This window comes from Notolepis coatsorum (assembly GCF_963971535.1).
Source record: "Notolepis coatsorum genome assembly, chromosome: 1".
In the NCBI taxonomy this organism is placed as follows: Eukaryota; Metazoa; Chordata; class Actinopteri; order Aulopiformes; family Paralepididae; genus Notolepis; species Notolepis coatsorum.
The window spans coordinates 127,468,888-127,494,552 of record NC_140165.1 but is presented as its reverse complement, the minus strand read 5'-3'; the positions used below and the strand labels follow the sequence as shown (position 1 = coordinate 127,494,552).

Genomic DNA, 25,665 nt, shown 5'->3' with positions numbered 1-25,665 from the left:
TAGCACTTTGCTCACGGCTGTGAATTAATTAATGGTGATCAGATCTCTGGATCTGGGCCAAATGATTGGGCAGAAATACAACAGACTTGATTTGTGCCTTCCATCTATGATCTCTTCAATCTACGATCTCTTTCATCTACGATCTCTCTTAACCGGTGAACTTTCACTCTGAATATGCCAGTATATGAATTCTCTCCACTGGATGTTTGGTTTAAAAAAAAAAAAAAAAAACTACTTTGGTCGAAACAGGGCAACTCAAGTTTTGGCCCTACTTGACTCATGATTCTTTCACAGTTTCAGTGTTTCAATTTACAATTCCAGTAGGTATGGGTCTATAATTTTGTTTGAATGTGACGTAATTGCCTTTCTTACCTCAGCAATGTCTGTTTTTGTGTTCTATTTTTGTAAAAATTAAATGGTGGTGTTATTTATTGGGTACAAAATATTGTTTTTTTTGGGGGGTAAAAAAAAGGGCAGCACCTTCAGACATCTATAGGGAAGTGAGATGAATGAACTGTGAATATGAGTTTGTCATACAAACCTTTGAGACAGACCGTTGAGACCAATTGTGTTTACTTTGTAGATCTTATTTATAAGATAATGTAAAAGTCTATAACTAATATATTTCATTTCCAGGCATGCAGGAGTTTACTTAAATTTTTTCAGGTGTTTACCTCAAATATGACCACAATATTTAACATTAAGAGAGGAGTCATATTTGTGGTGAATGGTTTGCCAGTATATTTCATACACTAACTTCTTACTGCAACCTGTCCAGCAACAGTACAGAAGGGGCAGCTATTGCTGTTTTGAGTACATACTGTAAATGAAACCAACTTGCATGTTACACTCTTTTAAAAGAGTGATACGGTTCCTTATTGCATCATTTGATCCTTTCTGACGTTGCATCTACCAGGTCCTAAAACAATTATGTACTTTCTCCCCCTTGATTTTCTGTATATTTTTATCTGAAGGCACTTTTCATCAGAGTTGTTATGTCTACTTAATCCTCTGATTTCAGCTTCAGATCTGCTGTCATGGAAAGGAGTTGTTTTAAGACTTGTCTATTGCTTTGTTCATGTTGATCATCTGCTTTGGCTTGTAGGACACAAAGAGAGGCTGCTGCCGTTCACACAGTATCATCTTTGTATATGTTGCGACGCTTCTCATAGATCTTTTGGTGACACTTTATGATGTTTCTAAATAAACTACTCCAAAACGTACACTGTCTTTTACTAGGGATAATTATTAGATATGATTCAAATGTATTGTATTGTCATTATACAGCACAAGTACAGTACAACGAAAATAAGTTTGGCATCCAACCAGAGTGCAAATGTAACAGTGAAGTGCAATAGTAATATACAATATACAGGTGATTAAACTGGGTATAAAATATATAAATTAGTACTATTGAGTGTAGTGCTAATTAGGCCAATACAAGCCCATTACCCATTGTTAATTTAGTATATTTTGTTCCATGATTGGATGATTAAAAAGAAGAATACTTTATTGTACACAAGGCAGTTGAAATGTGTCCCTATAGTTACACGTACACACAATGTGCAGCACCCCTGGAACAGTTATTTGGGGCTCATAGCCTTGCTCAAGGGCACCTTGGATGTAATACTAGTCATCACCAGCTGGAATACACCCTGTTCCTGTTGGTGCTGGGGATCAAACCAGCGACTTTTCAGTTGCTACTGGTTGGCCTCTTTGTAACGTGTAATTGTGAGGGCCGACAGCCAGCCCCATCACAAATATCTACCTTCACAACAATCAAAAGATCATTTGCATTTGTGGTATTAGCCTACTAGTACTGCGTGTACTAGGCAGGGTGGCCTAGTCCTAGACTAGAGGGCCTCTTATGCCTCTCTAGGGCTAGGCCACCCTGCCTAGTACACGCAGTACTAGTAGGCTAATACCACAAATGCAAATTTATGATCTTTTGATTGTTGTGAAGGTAGATATTTGTGATGGGGCTGGCTGTCGGCCTCGCCCCTCACAATTACTTCTTCTTCTTCTTCTTTTTGGTGTTTTACGGCGGACGGCCACCATAAATGGGGCATTTACCGCCACCTACCGACCCGGAAATCGGGCCAGTCTTCCATTCTCCCCTCTTCTTTTCTTCTTCAATGGTTTAACAAAAACAAAACCAAAACCCATCCCTAACATCACCACCATATCCAAACCTAATCTATGAGTCCCTCACTCTAACCACTAGTCTACCTAACCCTCACAATTACGTTACAATTGGTGCGTTAAATCCGTGTTTCGCTCCGAGCGAGGCTGAAAGTAGAAACGCATCCAAAGTTGCAACGTGACGCTTAACCCCGCCCCCTTGATGCTACTGGTCAGTTTCCGACAACTCGATTGGTTGGATATGACGTGTGGGGTTGGCGCCATATTTCTAACAAGGAACTCTACTGACAACAAGCTCTGACAGAAATATCTCTTACGGACTCACTGTGTTTTAATCGATAGTTGTATTTTGGCGTGCAAATAGTCGTTTACGTTTGGTATCATTTCTATCCTCGGAAATGTTTGTAACGGACATAAGGAAAGAGTTTTATGATGTTGTTGTCAACCAGGTGAGAATTGTTTTGGCTTGTATAGCTCACTCAAACTGATGTATATTTTTGTCGTTTGATAACTTGGCTAACTTATAGCCAACGTCGATTTCGGGGCCTTTTGTGACTGACTATTGATAACGTACATTTCTCCTGCTTCCAGAGAGTCGCCCTACTGGTTTCATCGGACATCGATTCGCTCTGTGCCTGTAAGATATTGCAGGTAAGTTAACTCGTCACTTTCAACTCTTATCTTACTAACGCGAACCAGCGATTTTAGCCAACAGGTTATGATGCGGGCTTGGTGCTTTAAGTTAATCTAACTAAACAATTCAATTTAACTTAATTAACGTTGTAGCTTGCTCATCTATCTATGTTACTTCACATTTAAAAGAATAGTTTCAGACTCTATAGTTGGATGATTTGTCCCTAAAAAGCTAACTTGGTGGCCTGGTGAATGTGTATGTTCCTTTTTTTTACAGCAATGCTGATTTCCTATACAAAGTGCTTACAGCAGTTAATTGTTGTTGAAATCTCCCCCAGGCTCTGTTTCACTGTGACCAGGTCCAGTACACCCTGGTGCCAGTAGCCGGCTGGCAGGATCTTGGCACCGCTTTCCTTGAGCACAAGGAGCAGGTAATGTAACCTGTCAAAATATTTGTTTATATGCCAAAAAATATAAATGTATATAACGGATGAGATATTCTTGTTTGAGATTATAATTTTGTGTGACTTTTTGATGTGGAATATTTTGATCAGATATTCACGGAGGTCGACAGTCTTTGATTGAGGATAGAGTTTACTGATGGAATGAAATGTATATAGCCCTAGTCTAGATCTCTGTAGAATGGCGAGCTAACAAAGTATTTATACAGGAGAGTAGACGAGTGGAGCATTGACAAGCGTAATATGAATTATAGATATGATGTACAGATATATCTGGAATTATAGATATGATGTACACAGAGATATCTGGATAATGACGTATACTTATGAGAAGGCTGTGTGTGTGTTCATAATGTGTGTAGTGTACAAGTTGATGGCTGTGTAGAGAGAAAGAAAGTGAGAGGTGGGTGTGTGTTGTAGATAGACATGTCTGAGTGAAGGCTATGTGTAATGCGAGAGTGTGTGTGATAGTGAGAGAGGGAGAGATATTGTGTTTGTGCATGTGTGTGTTAGAGAGAGAAGTTTATACATTTCCATCACTTTTGTACACTAGACTAGCAGAGCAAATCTCTCTATTGTAATAAACACAAGGTTTGCTTTTTTTGTAGTTCCGTTACTTTGTTCTGATCAACTGCGGGGTGAATGTTGATCTCTTGGAGACATTGCAACCAGACGACGACTCCATCTTCTTCGTCTGTGACTCCCACCGGCCCGTGGACGTGGTCAACGTCTACAATGACACCCAGGTGTGAGAGAGATTATTACAATTAATGTTTGTCAGTTCATAGTCATCCATTATGTCACCATTGTGTCACCATCCGATTACATGTAATTATCACTAAAGGAGAACCAGTGCCAATATACCCTTTTTTTCAGTTTGAAAACAATGATGGCATTTGTCTCCCGAAGTCTCTAGGGACAGTCTGGATGAAAATCACACATCTGGACGTCCTTTCTGTGCGTTTGTTTTACCTTCGCTTAGTCGAGTGCTTTCCTCCAGAGCGTCCCTGGAGTTTCTCTCACAGAAAGCCAAGTGCAATAATAGTCTAACCAGGTATGCAAGGTCTTTAAATACCAAAGATCCTGACTCAGCTCTAATGATCACGGAGCGAATGAGAACCATGGAACTATCGCCAAATTAGTGCATGCCTAATTTTTAACGTTTTGATAGAATTTCAACTCTGATGCATGCACAATTTGGTTTCCTTAGTGGAGTTAGGACGTTGATGAGAAAATGATCTATTTGCTGTGTTTATGGTATTGCGCTATATTTGTAGGAAATGCATGACACGTCATCATGAGAATATTCACTTGAAGTAACAGTTGTGATTGGAGAAAAGAGGGCAGCGTTTGAGAAAATTAAGCGTATTGAACTGAACTGAGAGAGTACTTTGATTGCGAGTATTGCAGAAAGCAATAGTTGATGTTGGGGGTGGGTGTTTGGGGCATTTTCTGTTCCTTACTTTGTATTTATTAGCATCAATGAGTCTCTGAGGTTTGACAGTGGTTTCTTGGCATTGATAGATGCAGCCAGCTCTCCTCTTACCAACCATTCTAGTGACTGTAGATGTTAGCAGTTGCAAAGTAGAAATAGGTCCAGATGGTTGATTATTCATCCCGTCAATGTCTTAAGATTTAAAGCCTTTTGCTGGGCTGTTAACATTTTGCAAAGAAATGTGAATATTCCCATGTTTCACAGCTGTAAGTGCAAACTGACAAGTTATTCACTTTTAAACAATGATAATGAACCATGCTCATACCTAATAATATGTATGGCAAACTGATTAAAGCAAACAAACAAATAATGGTAAACGGCTGCTTTTTTATACAGCGCTTTTTATCCAAAGCGCTTTACAATTTGTTACTCACATTTGACCCATTCACTCACACATTCATTCACTCACACATTCATTCACTCACACATTCATTCACTCACACATTCACACACCAACGGTGGAGGCAACCATGTCATCATCAGGTGCCAACCTGCTCATCAGGAGCAATTAGGGGTTAAGTGTCTTGCTCAAGGACACATCGACACGCTGCCCGGGAGGAGCGGGAATCGAACCGGGAACCTCCGGATTGCCAGACGACTTCTCTATCTCCTGAGCCACTGTTGTTTATTAATAATAATAATAAACAAATATTTTATTATTTTCCACAGACTAATCAACCACTAGATCCTGGAGTTGTGCACACATCGTTGTTGCTAAGCCTCATGATTCTTTTAACTTCTCCAGGTGAAGCTGCTGATCAAACAGGATGATGACCTGGGCGTGCCCTCCTATGATGACATTTTCCGCGATGAGGACGAGGAGGGAGGCGAGGACTCTGGAAATGAGAGCGAGGGCGGCTCGGAGCCTTCCGGGAAACGGAGGAGATATGATGAAGTGCGTTTGTGGAACCAGATTTAGACTTTACTGTAATTGAATGCGGGCAGACTGCAGCTGCTTTAGAAGTAGAAAGCTTTATTGTCATTGCACAATACAGTACAACAAAATAAGTTTGTGCAGCACCTAAAAGAACGATACCTACATACACACACTACCACACAACACATCCATGATATACCCATAGACACACTACCATACATACATTAGTGTAGACCCATACTCACTATCACACATTCATGTACCCACACATACCCTCTGCTACACATGCACTTATTCACAAGAACATTAAAAAGGTTTGAAAAGGGGAGCTCCAGTAGCTCACCGCGTATCTCGGCGCTATTTCGGCGTCGGGGACAACCGTGCGCGTCACGGATCTGGGGTACACGAGTTCGACTCCCGGACTCGCCGTATTTTCTCAGAGTGTCTTCCCCCGATCTATACCCCATTCAACCTGTTTCTGTCGGTCATGCTTGACCAGAAAAAGCGATAAACGCTAAAAGAACCAGCTGTCTGGTCAAAGTAAAAAAAAAAAAAGTTTGAAAAAAAAATAATAATGTAAATCTCATTAATGTTTACATTCATGTGATTCTCAGGGAGCTGTGGAGAGGAGGATTGAAAGACAGCGGGCAAAGAGAGAGTGGGAGGGACGGAGGTGAAGTATTCTATTGCCAGGGAGAGAGTCTAATACTATTTTATTACAATGATCAAATAGGTACTAACCTTTTCTCTCATTGGATTTCACAGACGTGAGATCTTGTTTGATTATGAACAGTATGAATACCATGGGACGTCGGTGAGTATTTAATTGGTTGATTTATTCATTCAAGTATGGACAGCTCCACTAGATGGTGCAGTTTCATACAATATGAATTGTTGGGCTGTCTTTGTATTAACTTGCTGCATGGTACTACTAGACACCAAAGCCCAGGGAAATCACCTGTTTGGTCCCTTTGTTTAATTTGAATGCAAATCTCGTCATCTGCCAGGCTGCCATGGTGCTCTTCGAGCTGGCGTGGGTAATGACTAAAGACACCAAGGACATGCTGTGGTAAAGTATTTTCAGCTGCATTGTTTGACATAAGAATCATGTAGATGTTTGAAGGATATAAAATGACAAAGCGTTCTGTAGCTTTGTCAGGGTTTCTCCACTGTGCATTCACTTTGTTTTATTGGCTTTCTTATTGTTTTTGTAGGTGGGCCATCATTGGCCTGACTGACCAGTGGGTTCATGATAAAATCACACAGTAAGTTTATTACGGCAAGCGTTTCTCCTATATCTATTCGGCAGTGGTGGGCCACCAGAGCAAGAAAGAAATGCTAACCACCTCTGTAATTCCCTCCAAGCACAGGCAGACACAATTGGGTTTCTTGCTACAGGTTTATTGAAGCCTTGTTACTCCAATCAACTGTGAAAACTTAAAAAGAGAAACATAAGCCATGTTAGTTTAACATAAAACAATAACATTCACACCATGTGAAATAACACTTTACCAAAGTAAAATACAAACGAACACTAAATACCTCGTTGGCTGCATGCTACACAAAAGGGAAATATCTTCTGTCTTCTGTTCTTGTAACCCGTCATATTAGTTAAATGATCAAACTTTCACCAGAGCATAATGCTGACCATCCCTGCTGCTTGCTTGCAGGTGTCGCAATTAGTCCCAAAAACACACACACACAAGAGCAGCCCAACGGGACACTATATATAACTGAGACTTCAAAATAAAGGTACTATTTGTAGCAAATTAAATAAAGAAATGCAGCAAATACATTCTCAAATATTACATTAGGGTTACAAAAACTTCAAGAACATATAAATGATAACCATATACTGGCCACAGTTACAACTTCTCTGGAAAATGTCAAAAGTAACTTTGTGGCTCATGTTCAGAGTTGATCATAATGTATCCAATTGGGAATATATTTAGTGCTACAACATGCTTCATGAAACCAAACCTGGGAACTACACAATCAAAATTGAGCAACAATTCATGAGGAAAAATTACAATAGCAGCCAAAACGTATATAGTGGAAACACTGCTGTTTGATGTTTGCCTTTCCATACCTGTGTTTGGTAATGGCATGATGCGTATGAAACGTCAGTCTGCATGGACACGTGGACACAGACTAACTCTACTCCTGTCTGCCTTGTCCTTCTCTAGCATGAAGTATGTGACGGATATCGCCGTCCTGCAGCGCCATGTCTCGCGTCACAACCACAGGAACGAGGACGAAGACAACTCTCTCTCCATCGACTGCATGAGGATCTCCTTTGAATATGAGTATCCTTTACTAACCACGGCCTACTTGACATCCGTTTACATAACCCTCCATGTGTTCTAATCAAAATCGACACTGTTTATGGAACAAAAGGTGCATGCTTTTCTATCCACCAGCCACGGTGCTAACTTCAGCAGACACTTTCATTATTCTACCTGTCGTATTGAACTCTTGAACAGAAGGAGTCTGGTTGTTTATCCGACCAAGTGTCTAGTAGAGTAGACAAAATTACCAGCCACTTAATAAATTGACCAGCACTTGGATGAATTTCCCACCCAGATTGTGTGTCTCTTGTGTTTTTTTCTGGTGTTTTTCTTAACCGTCTGCCCTAAGCTTACGGCTAACCCTCTACCAGCACTGGTCTCTGTATGAGAGCATCTCTAACTCGTCTTACACCTCCTGCAACTTCAAGCTCTGGTCCCTGAATGGACAGAAGAAGCTCCAGGAGTTCCTGGCTGACATGGGGTAAAAGTCGCTACACTGGTGCGGCCGGGTAGCGCAGCGGACTAAGCGCCTGTCTACCACCGCAGAGACAGTGGGATCGAATCCAGCATACTCACACAATCCAGCATACTCACACAATTGGCAGTGTCAGCGGGTGGGAAAGCCGGTGGGGTGGGTCCTGGTCGTTGTAAAACAAGCGACTCCTACAGTTCGGTCGGGGCACCTGCTCAGCGAGGGAAGGATCTGGGGGAGGTAGTGTGACCTTCCACACACGTTACACTCCCGCAGTGAGAGTCCGCGCTGCCAGGTGAAAAGAAGCGGTGGGCTGGCTACACATGTGTCGGAGGAAGCATGTGATAGTCTCCGCCCTCCCGGACCGACGGTAGGCGGTAGAGTGCACAACGACCAGGAAGGGGATTGGGAATTGGCATAACGACTAACATTGGGAGGGGAGGAAAACAGAAAAAGGAGGGGGGGGGAAAGATAATACAAAAAAACAAAAGAAAGTCGCTACACTAACTCTTTGATGTGATAAGGATCATATTTAACCCTTTCATTGCCACACAACAGAAGGTTAACCCTTTACTATCACACAACCGACGGTCGTGTGGCAGTGAAAGGGTTAGCCTTCTGTGTATTGTCGCAGTGAAAGGGTTAACTGTTTGGTAGTGCGGCAGTGAAAGGGTTAATGGTGGATAAAAGGTGAAACGTCCGGGGGGAGCGACAGTGGCTCAGGAGGTAGAGCGGTCGTCTGGTCGATTCCCACTCCTCCCGGGCAAAAAATGTCCTTTGGCCATGAAGTCATAACACAATGTTCTCTGTCCTCTATGCAGTATGGGACGTTCTTAAAGAGTCTTGAGATCGACTATTGGGTATTTAGTAATTTAGTAGTATTTAGCGTTTGTCTCGTCCACTCTATCCTCAAACGTGAGGAACAACTGCAGCCTCACAGTCACTTGGTAATTGGACCATGTAACACCAGATGATGCTGTTGATGCTGTGTTGTGATGAGTCTTGGTGTCTCTTTGCAGTCTACCCCTCATACTGTGTTGTGATGAGTCTTGGTGTCTCTTTGCAGTCTACCCCTCATACTGTGTTGTGATGAGTCTTGGTGTCTCTTTGCAGTCTACCCCTCATACTGTGTTGTGAACTTGTGATGAGTCTTGGTGTCTCTTTGCAGTCTACCCCTCATACTGTGTTGTGATGAGTCTTGGTGTCTCTTTGCAGTCTACCCCTCATACTGTGTTGTGATGAGTCTTGGTGTCTCTTTGCAGTCTACCCCTCATACTGTGTTGTGATGAGTCTTGGTGTCTCTTTGCAGTCTACCCCTCATACTGTGTTGTGATGAGTCTTGGTGTCTCTTTGCAGTCTACCCCTCATACTGTGTTGTGATGAGTCTTGGTGTCTCTTTGCAGTCTACCCCTCATACTGTGTTGTGATGAGTCTTGGTGTCTCTTTGCAGTCTACCCCTCATACTGTGTTGTGATGAGTCTTGGTGTCTCTTTGCAGTCTACCCCTCATACTGTGTTGTGATGAGTCTTGGTGTCTCTTTGCAGTCTACCCCTCATACTGTGTTGTGATGAGTCTTGGTGTCTCTTTGCAGTCTACCCCTCATACTGTGTTGTGATGAGTCTTGGTGTCTCTTTGCAGTCTACCCCTCAAGCAGGTGCGGCAGAAGTTCCACTCCATGGACATGTCAATCAAGGAGAACCTGAGGGAGGTGATCGAGGAGTCCTCTAATAAATTTGGGTATGAACCGAGATAAACTCACTGTCTGAGGACCGGTTTCTTTTACAACATGTATACACGGCAGCATGGCTGAGGCAGTTGAGCACCTCAGACTAAGAACCATATAAGTCAGTTTTTAAGTTTTCAGAGGAACAATGTTTTTAAACTATTATCTAAAGATGGTAAGTTAAGAGTGTTGTGTTCACTCATAGTTAAAGACGGTAGAGGTTGAGTAGTTTCTTGTGATATATCCCATTCACACTCCCAAGTGTTTTAGATTAACTTCACAACTGCAAATACATGGGCTGTCCAAAGAATTTCTAAATGGACTTATGTGGTTTTTTGGTGCAAGCGTTCAATCAGTCGACTGGATCATAATCGACTTAAATGTTTTTAGTTGTTTAGTCGTTCTTAAGGATATTCACATTTTCTATAAACTGCGAAAGTACATGCACCTCTCTGGTGTCATTTATTTATTTTAATCTCTTGCCACTTTACTCCCATCAGTATGAAAGACATCCGTATCCAGACGTTTGGCGTTCACTTCGGCTTTAAGAACCGCTTCCTGGCGAGCGATGTGGTGCATGCTGCCGCCGCCCTGATGGAGAACAGTGAGAAAGAGGAGAGCGCCAGCGACAACTTCATCAAGGCCCTCGACTGCCTTTCCAGGTGTGTAGACCGGGAATCTGAAATGACCGGTCTAGACTAGGGACATCACTGCATCTCAACACAGTATTCAGAAACGATCACACAGGGTGTCGTGAGCCACATTCTGAATGAATCTAAAAAAATGTAGAACATATTGAATTGACCTATCTCAAACCCCGCCCTCCTGTCCTGATCCTCCAATCTGCTTCCCACTGAGAACTCAATATTCTCCACGGGGGAAAACGGAAAATTAAAATCTGTTCAAATGTCCAAAAATGGAGCATATCTCTATACAATTACAAGAACACATAACGCACAAAGAGTTCCTCTTCCCTGCAACACATGCACACAGACAAAATGCAGGGATAAAACGTAGTTGAAGGCTGAGGAGCAGAATAATGTGGGTGTGAGAATTTCTCAATGCAGCTCTCTCTCGGTCTCTGTCTGTCTCTCTCGGCCTCTGTCTGTCTCTCTCTGCATGTACAGGAGTAACCTGGACCGTCTGCACCTGGGCATCGACCTGGCGAAGAAGAAGCTCATGGCCATTCAGCAGACCGTAGCCAGCTGTATCTGTACCAACCTCATCCTGTCCCAGGGCCCCTTCCTCTACTGCTACCTGATGGAGGTGAGTGTGCCTTTGTATGTATGATCTGTGTGTGTATTTTAATATTATATGGAACATGTTTTTCTCATCGTACACAAGTTTGTTACAGAGTTGCAGTGTACCGATGACAAATATGCCCGTGTACAGACATTCACCAATCACAAGTTCACAACAAAGAATGATTTGCATATATTCACGAAACCCCAAATTGGCTACATTCATGCCCCTCGGATGTCTGTACACAGCAATTCTGGTCTGTTCACATGACGAGCACATGTAGCTGTCGTCGGTGTATTGTGGTTTATGAATATGTAAATCATTCTAATGGTTTAGCTGTGATTGGTCAGAGCACCTGTCCAGGGGTTTAATTTGTCATCTGCATGTGGCAAGTCCAGATGTCCGTGCGTTTAATTTGTGTCTGTACAGTACCAGGCAGTGCTTGCCATGTGTACACAAGTTTTGCACAGTAAGTGGAAACATACTAGCACACCTAGCGTTCCACAGTATTCCATCCAACACTTCTGTCCTGTTCCATTATGTGTACAGGGTACCCCTGATGTCAGGCTGTTCTCCAAGCCCATGGCCTTGACTCTGCTCTGCAAATACCTCCTGAAAGCCTTCGTCCGTTCTGTGAGTACCTCCAGGCACATCACCGTCCAGAAAACACACGTCGCAGACTGCTGAGACGGTTGTTAATTCTTCCCTCTCGTCTTCTTTTCCTTATGTAGACGAGGAATAAACGCTGTAAGCTTCTGCCTCTGATCATGGCTGCGCCCATGGATTTGGAGAAGGGCACCGTCATCGTCCTGGGCATCCCACCCGAGTCCGAGACCTCGGACAAGAAGAAGTAAGGGTCCCTCGTTACTCGTGCATGTGTGTTTTAATTTCTTTTTCATTTCAAACCTTTATTTCTACTCGTGAGACACTGAGGTTACCCTCATTTACAGCGTCTGTGAGCTTACAAAACGAGACGCAGTTATCAGTATATTCATACATATAGGCACAATAAATAAGAATAAACAATATAAATCAGTTAAGACGGTTGCAAGTCGATACAGTGGTCAGAGATCATACTTTTAAATGCAGCAAGAGAAGGAAGAATATCCAACATTAGAGTCAGTGCATGCATCGTGGCGCGTTGTTCATTTATTAGTTAATGACAAGCGGCCACTACAGCTTCTCAAACTAACGTTATTTATTTAAATTGTTCCCGTTAATAATAATGAACATAAGTAGCATGGTAATAATACGTAGGTTATTGATCAATGGATGTATTGAATGATACATTAATGGTGTACAAATGATACACCAGTAGAACTTCTGTACTACTACTGTAGAAGTCATGTTATTTCCTCATTGTCCTTATTGCCTGCCGTCGCCTCCAAAAATAGGATCGAGGCGATTTTGAGCGAGGCGACAGAAATAGCTGCGCGACCGTCGCTTCAGAATCTCCTGCCGTGTGGGTTCTCTTTCATAACAATGAAGGCGATACAATTCTGTCTGTCGGCTCGCTAAAAAGAATCGCTTGCCTGGCTAAAATCGCTCGCCGTGTGGGGACCCCTTAAGAACCAGCCAGTCAAGCGGCTGGGTGGCGCAGCGGATATTGTGCTCGTCACCAATGCAAGAGACTCCGGTCTCGAATCCGGGTGTCAGCATTGCCTCCGGCTTGTGCCGGCCATCATACTGGCCCAATTGGCAGAGTCAGCGGGTGGAAGTCGATGGGTGGTAATCTGGACGTTGTGGACAGCGACTCCTACAGGTCGGATGGGGGACGCCTGCACAGCAGAGACGGGAAATGGCGGGGGTAGTGTGAGCCTCCCACACGTTACACCTCGCCAATGAGAGTCCGCGCTGGCAGGTGAAAAGATGTGACAGGCTGCCTCCTCATGTATCGGAGGGGAAACGTGATGCAAGGCTTCTATCCTCCCTACAACCGACCAGTGGGTGGCATATGCGAGCAACGTTCAAGAGCGGGGAGGAGAGAATTGGAAACACGAAATTGGGATGGGGGGAAAAATTGAAAATAAGGAGAAAAAGTGGATTAAAAAAAAAACAGCCAGTCAATTTAATAGAATAGGTTTCAAGATTCCATTCCAACTGTGTTTTGGTGTAAGGGGGACGCCTGTCAACAAGGGCTTTAAAAATAAACGAATACTAATTCTGTTGAATTTTGCCGTATGGATTTTTGCCTAATATTCTCTTCCTGTCCATTTGTTTATACTAGTTTCTTTGGTCGGGCGTTTGAGAAAGCTGCAGAGAGCACCAGCTCTAGAACTCTACATGACCGCTTTGATACATCAAGTAAGTGATGATAAAAGTTGCTTACTTTGATGGAAAGACCATTGAATCTATGAATTATGCTTACATTGTCAGTTATTTGGTTGTCCTTCATATTGGCCACTAGGTGGCAGGCAACATATTCTGATCCATTCTTTCACGGTCTATGTCTAAACCACAGAGGTTGTGTATGAGGAGCAAAACACGAGGCACTGTAAAAAGAGCATGTTCAATTGATATATATGGATGTTCATGTATCACATCTACCGTGTATGGATGTTCATGTATCACATCTACTATATAGATGTTCATGTATCACATTTTCTTTAGGGACCTAAAGTAATGAACTCATAAATCAAATTGTTACTTTGTTTGCAAATCCTTTCCTGAAGTATGGAACTCAGACATCACCAGACACTGGGTCTTGTCCCTGGTGATGCTCTGCCGGGCCTCTACTACAACTGTCTTCCAGTCCTGCCTGTTCTTGGGGCAATTCCCTTCAGTTTTGTCTTCAACAAGTGAAATGCATGCTCAATTGGATTCAGGTCAGGTGGTTGACTTGCCCACTCCATAACATTCCACTTCTTTGCCTTAAAAAACTATTTGGTTGCTTGCGCAGTATGCTTCGGGTCATTGTCCATCTGCACTGTGAAGCGTTGTACAATGAGTTCTGAAGCATTTGGCTGAAATAAATAAGCACATCGTCTCGTACTGGTTTCATAATACAACGTTTCCGAATGGACGTTTGGATTAGTGTATGCAGTGATGCTTTCCCAGCGGAACACAAGCTGCTTAACGTTACACAGGTATGTGTCAAGATTCTTAATTCACGTTAATTAAGCTATGTAACGTTAGAGCGCAGCTAATGTTAACACATCCTGCGCCAAAAACGGTTTTACTCGTTATTGCCCGCCAATCGAATAACGCCAACAACGAGTTTACTTGTATTCACGACGGTACTAACACGACAATGTATGAATGGAAAAATATAACGTTCCCACATCCGGAACGATAGATACCCGATGTTGAATGGGCCATAGTAATGTCGATATAGCTATAATATTTAAAAAGTTATAGCCCTGCAAAGAAGGTGAGCGACTCCGTAGGCTTACAGCACTGGCAGAGAGTGGTATAAGATGGGCAAACTACTCAACCGCGGCAATGTTCACTATGAATTTAAAATGGGGGACTCTGATGTAAACCATATGAAAGTCTTTCTCTGGTCTGCATCCCCTTAACAATTGTGTGTATTGAGCCGTACTGTATTGTACCCATTCTGCAATCGGTTAATAAAGTTTTCATTATTAAAACCTGCACATATTAAAACCCGCTAGTCCTAAACCATAAATACTACCACTGCCTACCGTAGTGTGTAATGCTCGTTCCTGCATCCCAGAGTGAGGTGTGCACCTACCTCACTGCACCGGTCGCCACAAACAATTCAACTCGCGTTCCTCCCGCAGGTAGCCCCCTATAACGTATAACGTATAATATATATATATTTTAAATACTTTATTTTCAGTTTTATGTAAACGAGAACAGACATACAAAAAGGAGGAGACGAAACAAAAATAAACAGAAATAACAAAACTAAAAGACTGCCAAACAGAAAAATTATAAAATAACTAATAATAATGGATTGGATTTATATAGCGCTCTTTGTGACACCCCAGTGACCCCAGAGAGCGCTTACAGAGTCCATTATTCGTTCATACACAGTCATACCGGTGGTGGTAAACTACAATTGCAGCCAGAGCTGCCCTGAGGCAGACTCACGGAAGCGTGGCGAATAATCATCGCCTACGGCCCCTCCGACCACCACCACCAACATTCATTCACATGCATACACATTCATACGAGGCAAGTAGGTTAAGTGTCTTGCCCAAGGACACAACGGCAGTGGGATGGACATGGGCTTGAGCGGGATTTGAACCACCAACCCTTCGATCATTGGACGACCCGCTCTACCCCTGAGTCTCGCCGCCCCACAGTGTGACTTAACTCAAAGCATTACACAATGTGTTGTATATTGATTGATTGAAATTTGTATTAACAGATTGCAGAATGGGTACAATACAGTACGGCTCAATACACACAATTGTTAAGGGGATGCAGACCAGAGAAAGACTTTCGTCTTGTTTACATCAGGGTCCCCCATTTTCAATTCATGATAACATTTATGACATGCACAACATTTATGACATACACAACATACAAAATATATAGTACTGTTACAGTTGTTTTCCGTGGTCTTCTGGGTATTTTGGTGTCACTGAGCTCACAGGTAAAACATGAGGTATACAGGGGTGAGTCTGCAGAATGCAATTATTTGTCCTTCAGATAGTCAATGAATGGGGCTCCATATGTCTGAACCTGTTGTGCTCTTTGGATCTGTAAAAGCGGATCATCTCCATCTGTATGATTGTGATCATTTCATTGAGCCATTTCTGGAAACACGGGTGTAGGTGATTTCCAATTGGTTAGAATACTTCTTTTTGTGGCTACCATGCCGAGCATTAGTGTCTGTTGTTCCTCCTTTGTGTACCTTAAGGCAGTCTCTGAACACAATGCTATACTGTTATAATGGCAAATTCCATTGACGTTAGCATGCAGCTAACAATGCTACCGATCGTTTTTTAGACTAAACTATCCGCTCTTGGTGGTCACTTGTGTTGATGTTAGTTTTGTTTCATCAACAAATGACAGGCAGAACACACAGTGAATGTATCCGTTTTGTTTATTGCACTTTTATTAGGCTTTGCTGAAAAAGAATTGCTGCATTGGGTAAATAGGCAAGATGGTGGCGCGGCATAGGCGCCTGCCTTATTGATATTTTCTTTGCTGGAGCTTCCAGGAAGTGTATTGGCACATTCAAGTTCTGATTGGTTGAAATTGCCTTCATGTTTGCCACCTACTGCCACCTACTGCTTTGGCAGTGTACTACATCAGTGTGCTCGGGTGACAAAAACGAAAAAAAAAAACGAAAGTGTGACTCGAGGCGCACAACGTCGCGGCGAAACGCATATGACAATAATACGAAAATGAAACGAAAGGTGTAACCGCACCCTAGTGCCAACTCTGGATCGGGGGAATGTCCTTTCTATAGTCCCTGGAAAACCTTTTACTGCTGTGGCTTCAATGTTTAGCCACAGGGGGGAATTATTAGACGGTGTCTCACCTGAGAGTCCCCTCTGCCAATAGGTCAAAGCTCTAGCATAAGCTGCCCAATGATAATTCCTAAATACAGGGATGCCAAGGCCTCCCTTGGAGACTGTCTTTGATCTGCCCAACTGTTGTATATGGGTTTTTCTTCACCAGGGAAAGAATTATTTCCACCAGTTGTTTTTCTGTGGTCTTCGGGGTCTTTTGGTGTTACTGAGCTCACCAGTGTGTTCTTTCTTTTTAAGAATGTACTAAACTGTTTATTTGGCCACACGGTACACCTAATGTTTTTGCTATTTCTGATGGATTTGTTTAGATTTTTCAACCTAATGATGGCTTGCTTCACAGATAGCGATGGCTCTTTGGACCTCATATTGAGAGTTGACTGCAACAGATTCCAAATGCAAATACCACATTTGAAATTAATCTAGACCTTTAATCTGCTGCTTGTAAATGAAATAATGAGGGAATAACACACACCTGGCCATGGAACAGCTGAGCAGCCAAATGTTCAATTACCGTTGGTCCCTTTAAAAAGGAGGAAGCACATATAGAAATGGTTGTAATTCCTACACCGTTCACCTGATTTGCATGTAAAAAATCTAATTAAAGCTGCAAGTCTGCACCTAAAGCACACCTTAATTTCAAGTCCATTGTAGTGGTGTACAGAGCCAAAATTGTTTATATTTATGGACCTGACTGTATTTCTCCCAAATAACCTATTTCAAACATTCCTTGTACGAGATAGCTCTAAAAGACATGTGTTATCAGCTGCTTTACAAAGCTGAAGAGTTATACAATACAGTGTGTTTATACAATTATCATGATGTGTTTTGTCAACCAAACTATCTGCCACAGTTGTCATTTAATGATCATAACCTGTTATTTGATTGCGATTGACAACCATATATTTTTTTCTCCTATCTGTGCTTTTTCTTCTCCAGTCATAGAACTGAAGGTGGAAGACAGGAGTAAGTTTCTGGATGCACTCATCACCCTGCTGTCATAAGGGAGTGCCTTGCTCAACGGATGGAACGAGGGCATGCTTCTGGAGTGGACTGCTGAGCCATACTTGGGAGTGTAATAAGAACTGGGCAATTGAATGCCAGAGTGTACATTATTGGCTTGAAGAGACTTAGTAGGTGATGGCCACACGTCTGCATGTGCCATGGAAATGAGCCTGATCATCTGACGATATTCAGTGTCAGAGCCACGTGGCGACCGTATGAGTGTTATCAGATCCCTGTCTATATTGTACAGTTGTGTTTTTAAATGTGTGAACGTTTTACATTTGCTTTTAAACTCTTGTAAATAGCATGTCAGTTTTATTTGACCCATCTCAAAGTTTGTCCCGAGGGAAGCAACAGTTGTGATGGGAGGGCAGGGTTTGGGTTTTGTGATGGGTCAATTGTGACTATAAGCTGTTCGTATATACAGACTACCAAAACGTTCTTGTTTTTACCTTTCAGCCACTCTGAAGTATCACTGGTGTTGTTGTGACGTATGCTGCTCGTATCCCTGTCTTACTGGAAATGGCAAGACGATGACCTCCGTTTGTATCTGTAAAGCACCTTTAGTAGGACCGCATTCCAGGTGTGGGGATAGTTGGTATGCCCCCTTGTGTCCCGGTCCGCTGGGCTCGTTTCTAGATCTCTATTGCCTCCTTAATCCAACGTTGGTGTCTGTTGTGTTCACATGTGATCATTTTAGAGCACTGTAAACTGGGACGAGGGAGGCCTACTTTACCAACCATCCCACACCTGGAATACTGTCTTAAAAAAGCTGTCTGATAACAACGGACGCCATTGTCTTGCCACTTCCGGCAAGACGGACGTATGACCAGCTAGTTTTACTTGTCTGTATATACAAACTATTTATAGTGTCTTAAGTTAAGACTAGATTAATCTATTTCTATCATTTAGTTGTGCATATCGATGTCCGTGTATCACATCTTTAACATTTTTAATAAATAATTTTATTGACTCGTGATTTATAAATCATTTCTTTACATTCCACGAATAGCCAAATAAATATTATGGCTGTTAGAATTGGGAGACGTCTGCACTGATTGTGACGCGATCACATTGTCTTGCACCTTGTGTCCACCTCCAGAATTCTTAAAGGTCTACTAGTAGGGGCGGCTACGTGGCGTAGTGGGCAAGGCGCTCACCACGAAATGCTGGAGACGCTGGGCTCGTCAGTTCGAGCCCAGCGCTCCACATTTGCTTTCAGTTTAGCTGGTCGTCCGTACTAATACACATTGGCCGTATTAGGGGGTGGGAAACTGATGGGTGGGGGGCGTTGTGGACAGCGACTCCTACAGGTCGGTTGGTGCGCCTGCGCAGTAGAATCAGGAAGTGTCGGGGGCAGCGTGAGCCTCCCACGCGTTACTCCTCGCCACTGAGAGATCGAGCTGCGCAGGTGAAAAGATGCGACTGCTGTTACCTCAAGTACCGGAGGGGACTTGTGCTATGTATGACTTAGTCCACATTGCAGCCGGCTTGTGGGAGGCAAGAAACAGCGTCCGTGACAGGGGAGGGTTGAATTGGATGATACGAAATTGGGATGGGAGAAAATATAGAAAAAATGGGAGAAAAAGTGTATAAAAAAAAAAAAAAAAAAGTCTACTAGTAGCACGGACTGATGCCACAGGTATCCATTTGCCTTTTGTGGGTCCTATGCTAGAAGTTATTCGCCACCTAACCCTTAGTTATTAATATAACATTAAGAGAAACATTTATTGATTATCCATATATAATAATTTTTTTATCAAATAAAATGAAAAATAAACACTTTTTCCACTCTGCACTCTTCTATAGATATTTGAATGGAATTGTGTTGCTAGGGAACAGCTTGAACCCCAGTTTATTTCCTCTTGATATTAGCAAACGTTACAACAGGAAATCATCTTGGATCCATTTAGAATGTTTATGTTGTCAAGTTGAAACCATCTATTGGTTTTAGTAAACAGGACTCTAAAAGCCAGGCATCTCCTTCATAACCCCACCCCTTAACTTTAACCTCATGCCCCACCTTAAACACGCTGTCCCTGATGGCTGCTGTTGGCACCTGAACATCTTATCTAGTCAGTAAAGGAACTATTTATCGCTTGAGGTGTAGTTTGACCAACTCAACTTTTCACGGAATATTTAGAATCTTTCTGCCAACAAGACGACACATAAGCATGGTAATCACTCTCCAAACATTCCATGCAAGGCAAAGATGCACAGCACACTCAAACTTACAAGGTAATAATAAAACAAAAAAAGTATTCTAAAAGTACTATAACTGTTGTATTGAAATGTGCACAGCAGTAGATTGTTTATACTTCATATAAGTATGATATTTAGAATGGGACCCCAAAATGAATGGATGTGAATGAGGAGCCTATCGTTGTGTGGTGTTGACAGCGGACGACAGGGACAGCAGTGGTTGCTAGCTTACTTGTACTGTAGATACACTTACAGTAGATTGCGGTAAGACTGCTGAAACTTGTATTTATACTAAAGTGAAATATCCCTTTAAGTCCTACCTTTGGCGTATAAATTGTGTAACTATTGAAATTTGATGAGTACACTGCAACCATGGTCCACAAGGGGGTACTATTATAGACCCGCGGCTTCCCAGCACTGATTAGGTCCCGATCCAGAGCAGGACTACTGGGAGGGATGGGAGCCAAACACCCTCTCTGTGGGGTAATTGAGCTCCTTATCAGTCCTGGATCAGGATTGATTGATTGAAAATGTTATTAACAGATTGCAGAATGGGTACAGTACAGCTCAATACACACAATCGTTAAGGGGATGCAGACCAGAGAAAGACTTTTGTCTTGTTTACATCAGGGTCCCCCATTGGGTAGGTGGGGTGGGGGTTGGAAACTACATTGGAGGTGGTTGGGTAGGCGGGGAAACTACATTGGAGGGGGTTGTGTTTGGACATTTACAGGGGCCAGTACACTAGTTGAAGAAACATGGCTTGGTTTCAAAACCAAATTCTCAACAGTACTGAACGACATGGCCCCCCTAAGAACCACCAGGGTAAAAAATCCCGCTGAGCCGTGGATGCACTCAGAAATACTGACCGCTATGAAAACCAGAGACAAAAAATGCTCTGAGTTTTGTAAAAATCAGTCAAAGCTTACCAAAAGCTTGAGCAGTGAACTCCAAGCCCGCGTGACTGAACTCTAACTGCAAAGAAACAGACTAAGAAATGAAGTAAACTCCATGATCAAAACTGCAAAAAAGAATTTCATCAATGACAAAACTGAGGAAAACAAAAACAAACACTGTGAGCTTTGGAAATTACTCAACAACCAACTGGCTGCAGTAAGAAACTGAAAACCAGATTTACAAACATTAAGACAGACGACACTCATCACAGACAAGCTGGATGTGGCCAATCACTAAATACCTTCTTTACAAACATAGCCACAACACTGGTTAATAAACTACCCTCCCACTCTGGGCATTTAGGTGTAAAACACATCCTAGCCTTCTACAAAAACCTAGGGGTTCGCAAAGACGATTTCAAAATCGAAATGGTAACAACTGATGAGGTGTTAAAAAAACTGAGCGCGGGCGGCTAGGTGGTGCAGTGGGCAAGGCACTCACCACCAATGCTGGAGACGCTGGGTTCGCGTGTTCGAATCCAGCTCTCCACATTGTTTTCAGTTTGGCTGGTCGACCGTACTAATACAATTGGAAGTATTAGAGGGTGGGAAAGCTGATGGGTGGGTCCTGGGCGTTGTAAACAGAAAAATACTCCTACTGTTCGGTCGGGGCGCCTGCTGAGCGAAGGAAGGATCTGGAGGGAGGTAGTGTGACCTTCCACACGTTACACTCTCCCAGTGAGAATCTGAGCTGCCAGGCTGGCTGCCGGCTGGCTGCGCATGCGTCGGAGGATAGTATGTGATAGTCTCCGGCCTCTCGGACCAACAGTAGGGGGGGTGCGCAACAACCAGGAAGGGAGTTGGGAATTGGCATAACGACTAACAGTGGGATGGGAGAAAAAGAGGAGGGGGAAAAAGATAATAAAAAAAATTAAAATAAAATAAAAACTGAGCGCCCTCCAACCTAACAAGGCCACTGGCCATGACAATAATCCCTCCAAATTCCTCAGAGACTCAGCAGCCACCATCACCCCAATCATCACCCACATAATAAACCTATCCATAAAACAGGGACACGTCCCCAAAGATTTCAAAATTGCGAGAGTGACCCCCTGCACAAAAAGGCAGCAAATTAGACCCAGGCAACTATTCTTACCTCCATCTCGAAAGTTATGGAAAAAATAGTCTATGAACAGGTCGAAAAGTACCTTGCGGAAAAAAAAACTAATCTACGAATTCCAATCTGGCTTCAGAACATCCCATTCCACTGACACATGCCTTCTCTATTTGAACAACCACATCAAACACGAGGTGGACGCGGGCAAATACTGCGGCATGGTCATGCTGGACCTACAAAAGGCTTTCGACACTGTCAATCACTGCATTCTGATTGATAAGCTTAAAGCAATTGGTTCAGTGAGCTGGATGCAATCCTACCTGGAGGGGAGAGAACAGATGGTGGAGGTGAACGGTACACTGCCCCCCCCCCCCCCCCCTCCCAGTGAGCTGTGGTGTTCCACAAGGGACAAGTTGCAGGTTGAAAAAGCCCCCAGCTCTGAACTCTGCAGAATCTGCACCTGGCTCGCTGATAATAAACTATCATTATACCTGGGTAAAACAGAATCCATTCTCTTTGGATCAAATAGCAAACTCATCAAGGCCAACAGCTTCTCAGTTACAGTGGGTGACAATATTGTCACAAGGAAAGATGAAATTACCTACCTATAGGTTCCATCCTAGAGGCAAATCTTTCCTGTGACAAAATGGCAACCAATGTAATAAAAAAAAGTCAACCAACGAACAAGATTTGTGTACAGGATCTCCTCTGGTAAATAAGAATACCTTGAAGACTCTAACAGGAGCACTCATTCAAGGGTTCTATGACTATGCTTGCACCTCATGGTACCAAAGCACCTCAAAGGCCCTAAAAACAAGGCTACAAACATCACAAAACAAACTGGTCAGACTACTGCTTGGCCTTACTCCAAAAACCCACCTTACCCCTGCCCATTTTGACAATCTAAGATGGCTTAGAGTAGACAACAGAGTACAGCAACTTGCAATGGGCCTGCCTACAAGATACACTACACCACTAAGATACCCATGTACCTTTGAAATACTTCCTAAAGTCCACGACCACCAGAGGAAGTTCCACAAATCACGTTGAACCCAGATTCGGCACAAACAAGGGACTAAACACGCTTCGCAATTATGCCACAATAATGTGGAACACCCTACCCACAGCCGTAAAGGAATGTGAGTCCCTACCCTCCTTCAAAACCGCTCTCAATGAGCACCTATGGGTGGCTGCAATTAGAAACTGGCCCTGGTAAATGTCAAAATCCCCCCACCCACCCAATCCCCTCCAATGTACAGTTTTTTCCCCTTCGGATGTATATTTTTTTATGATCTCTTTTTCTTACACAGTACCGTATATTTGTATGTCATAAATGTCTTGATGAATTGAAAATGGAGGACCCTTATGTAAACAAGATGAAAGTCTTTTTCTCGTCTTCATCCTCTTAGCAGTTGTTAGTATTGAGCTGTATTGTACCCATTCTGCAATCTGTTAATAAAGTTTTCAATCAACGTTAGCTAAGCTTATTTTTGCTAGGGAAATGGTGATTGATGAGAGTAAGGCTTGTCACAGACTCACAATTAACCCCTGAACGATGTAGTGTATATCACACTGTGATTATTTGTGATCGGGACCAGCGATTGATGCCACATGTCTCCATTTTCCAGATTTTTCCAGATTGTGAAAGTACAAACGTTTATCAGTGTTTCCCCTACCATTGCCTTGAAGGGGCGTCTGCTTAATGGGCGCTCGAGCGCACACACGTGTCGCATATAAGCCATTCTCCCAAAGTTTGTGTGTGTGTGTGCGTGTGCGCGTGCGTGTGCAAGTGTTGGTGCCCCTTTTTGGAATTGCCCATATTGTTAATGTGGGGTTCGTTGTATTGTAGCTTACAATAATATTCTAAATGTGTGTTTTCTATTCAATGAGTTTACACTGATTTGTTCTATATTGACGCATCATTGTTCAGCATCTCTAGCTTGTTCTCTCCAGTGTATAGCTACGTGACTCAGAGAAATCTACTAAACATACGACCTAACTAGTTAGTTACACTTTTACTGGTAAGTCTTGTATTCAGTTGTGTCCAGTATCGAGCTAGAAACTGACACCTTTAGTGCAAAAATGGTAGGCTGTGTCTCAATTCAAGGGTTACATAGGCTACCTAGGTCATATTTTATCATTGGGTCGCCAAGACTCCTCAGACCCAATGATAGAATACGACCTAGGTAGGATGTAGGTCTAACCCTTGAATTTAGACACAGCCAAACGTCTGGAAACGGGAATAGGACCTGCAACGTTAGACTGCAGCGCAGCGTAGGCGACTTTCCCCCTGGCTGCGGTGGGAGCATTGTAGGCTAAGATTAAAAAAGCACTTAATATAAAGTAGTTTTTCAGCAGAAAGGGTCAGTGATAATTCCTGGTGAGTATTTGCAAATACAGTAGACACTTGGTAACATTTATGGAATACACGTTACTGCCGTTTGAATCGTTGAATAACAAAAACCTCTTATAGCCATATTTTCACAACATTTGTTTTACAAAACCTTGTAACTCCATTTGAACTTTATCAGAGTAAAATATTAATAATGTATTGATACCTGCAAGTAACTGACCATTTATGAAGACATTGTACCAACTATTGTGACATGGTGTTCAATTACGTTAAAACCCAGTTTCTTCCGCCAGCGACGATGTGTTTGTTTTTATACAAATGCACCATATCAGTTATAGCGCAGAGAGGACGTTTATTTTCTCAAGATCATCATTATTGTCACAGCCTAGTGATCTAGACCTCCCACAGAGAGACTGGTCGGGACCAGGCTTCATTACCGTAGGATGACAACTAACACCTCTCTCTATCTCTATCTCCCCCCCCTCTCTCTCGCTATCTCTCTCTCTCACACACACACACACACATACACTCGTACACAAACCTAAAACATGCATATGGAGCTAGGAGAGACTGTAGGATCTACACCATTGAACAGTCAAGGTGTCATTATTTGATGGGACTAAGTGTTGCTTGGTTTCTGTTATGCTATTTACGGTACAATGCTTTCATTAGTTCCCTTTGTGAGCTCTTAGATAGATCGTTGTTATCACTTGACCTCTGCTTGTTTTAGTCTTTTTTTTTACATTGTTCTCAGTGTGTTCAGATACGTCTGTGTAAAATACACCTTTAACTAATAACTATTGATTTAAAATCTATTTGATTGGCGTCTTCTGAGAGACTGACCTGTGTAGATATAATGTTGACACACGCTGAGCACTTATACGGTCTTAGCCTCTGAACTCCCACGATCAATTTCTGTCCAACTTCCTAGCCGTCGTCCTCCATCTCTCTTCATTCCGTCGCTTCCCTATGACTGCAATAGGCCTCCGTTAACCTACTGGTCCTCCATCATTTACTGTATATCCACCTGTTTCATTCATCCCGGTCACTGCAGCTCGTTCATCAATCACTGGACCAGTGGACCTTCCATCCCCCTCTGCTGATGTGGGGCCACTGCCCTTTCCGCAGCTCTGCCTCAGAGGAATGTGGCGTGCACAAGGCCCTACACACACACGCACGCACACACACACACACACACACACACACACACATACACACACACACACACACACACACACGTACACGTACATACACACACATACACAGAGGCAAACATGTACACATGCAAGGGTATGAGGCTCATGACAAGAGA

The 25,665-nt window shown here is 42.8% G+C and overlaps 1 protein-coding gene across 1 annotated transcript; it reads left to right on the top strand.

Moving 5' to 3' along the window:
- Positions 1–2,431: 2,431 nt before the first annotated feature.
- On the top strand, positions 2,432–18,136 carry cdc45 (CDC45 cell division cycle 45 homolog). The gene is made up of 18 exons (XM_084333057.1): positions 2,432–2,591; positions 2,734–2,793; positions 3,114–3,206; positions 3,845–3,982; positions 5,477–5,626; positions 6,223–6,281; positions 6,374–6,422; positions 6,616–6,677; positions 6,823–6,873; positions 7,795–7,914; positions 8,246–8,377; positions 10,007–10,105; positions 10,592–10,753; positions 11,219–11,357; positions 11,883–11,966; positions 12,065–12,183; positions 13,561–13,637; positions 17,720–18,136. Exons 1-18 carry the CDS (start codon positions 2,541–2,543, stop codon positions 17,782–17,784), a joined length of 1,710 nt encoding a protein of 569 aa, XP_084189183.1. The 5' UTR covers positions 2,432–2,540; the 3' UTR covers positions 17,785–18,136.
- The last annotated feature ends 7,529 nt before the right edge of the window (positions 18,137–25,665 follow it).

Bases quoted from the DNA above. Each gene is read 5' to 3' on its own strand.
- cdc45 (XM_084333057.1), top strand. From the start codon at position 2,541: ATGTTTGTAACGGACATAAGGAAAGAGTTTTATGATGTTGTTGTCAAC. The intron at 10,754-11,218 runs GTGTGTAGACCG...CTGCATGTACAG, and splicing joins GCCCTCGACTGCCTTTCCAG to GAGTAACCTGGACCGTCTGC. The intron at 13,638-17,719 runs GTAAGTGATGAT...TTTCTTCTCCAG, and splicing joins TGACCGCTTTGATACATCAA to TCATAGAACTGAAGGTGGAA.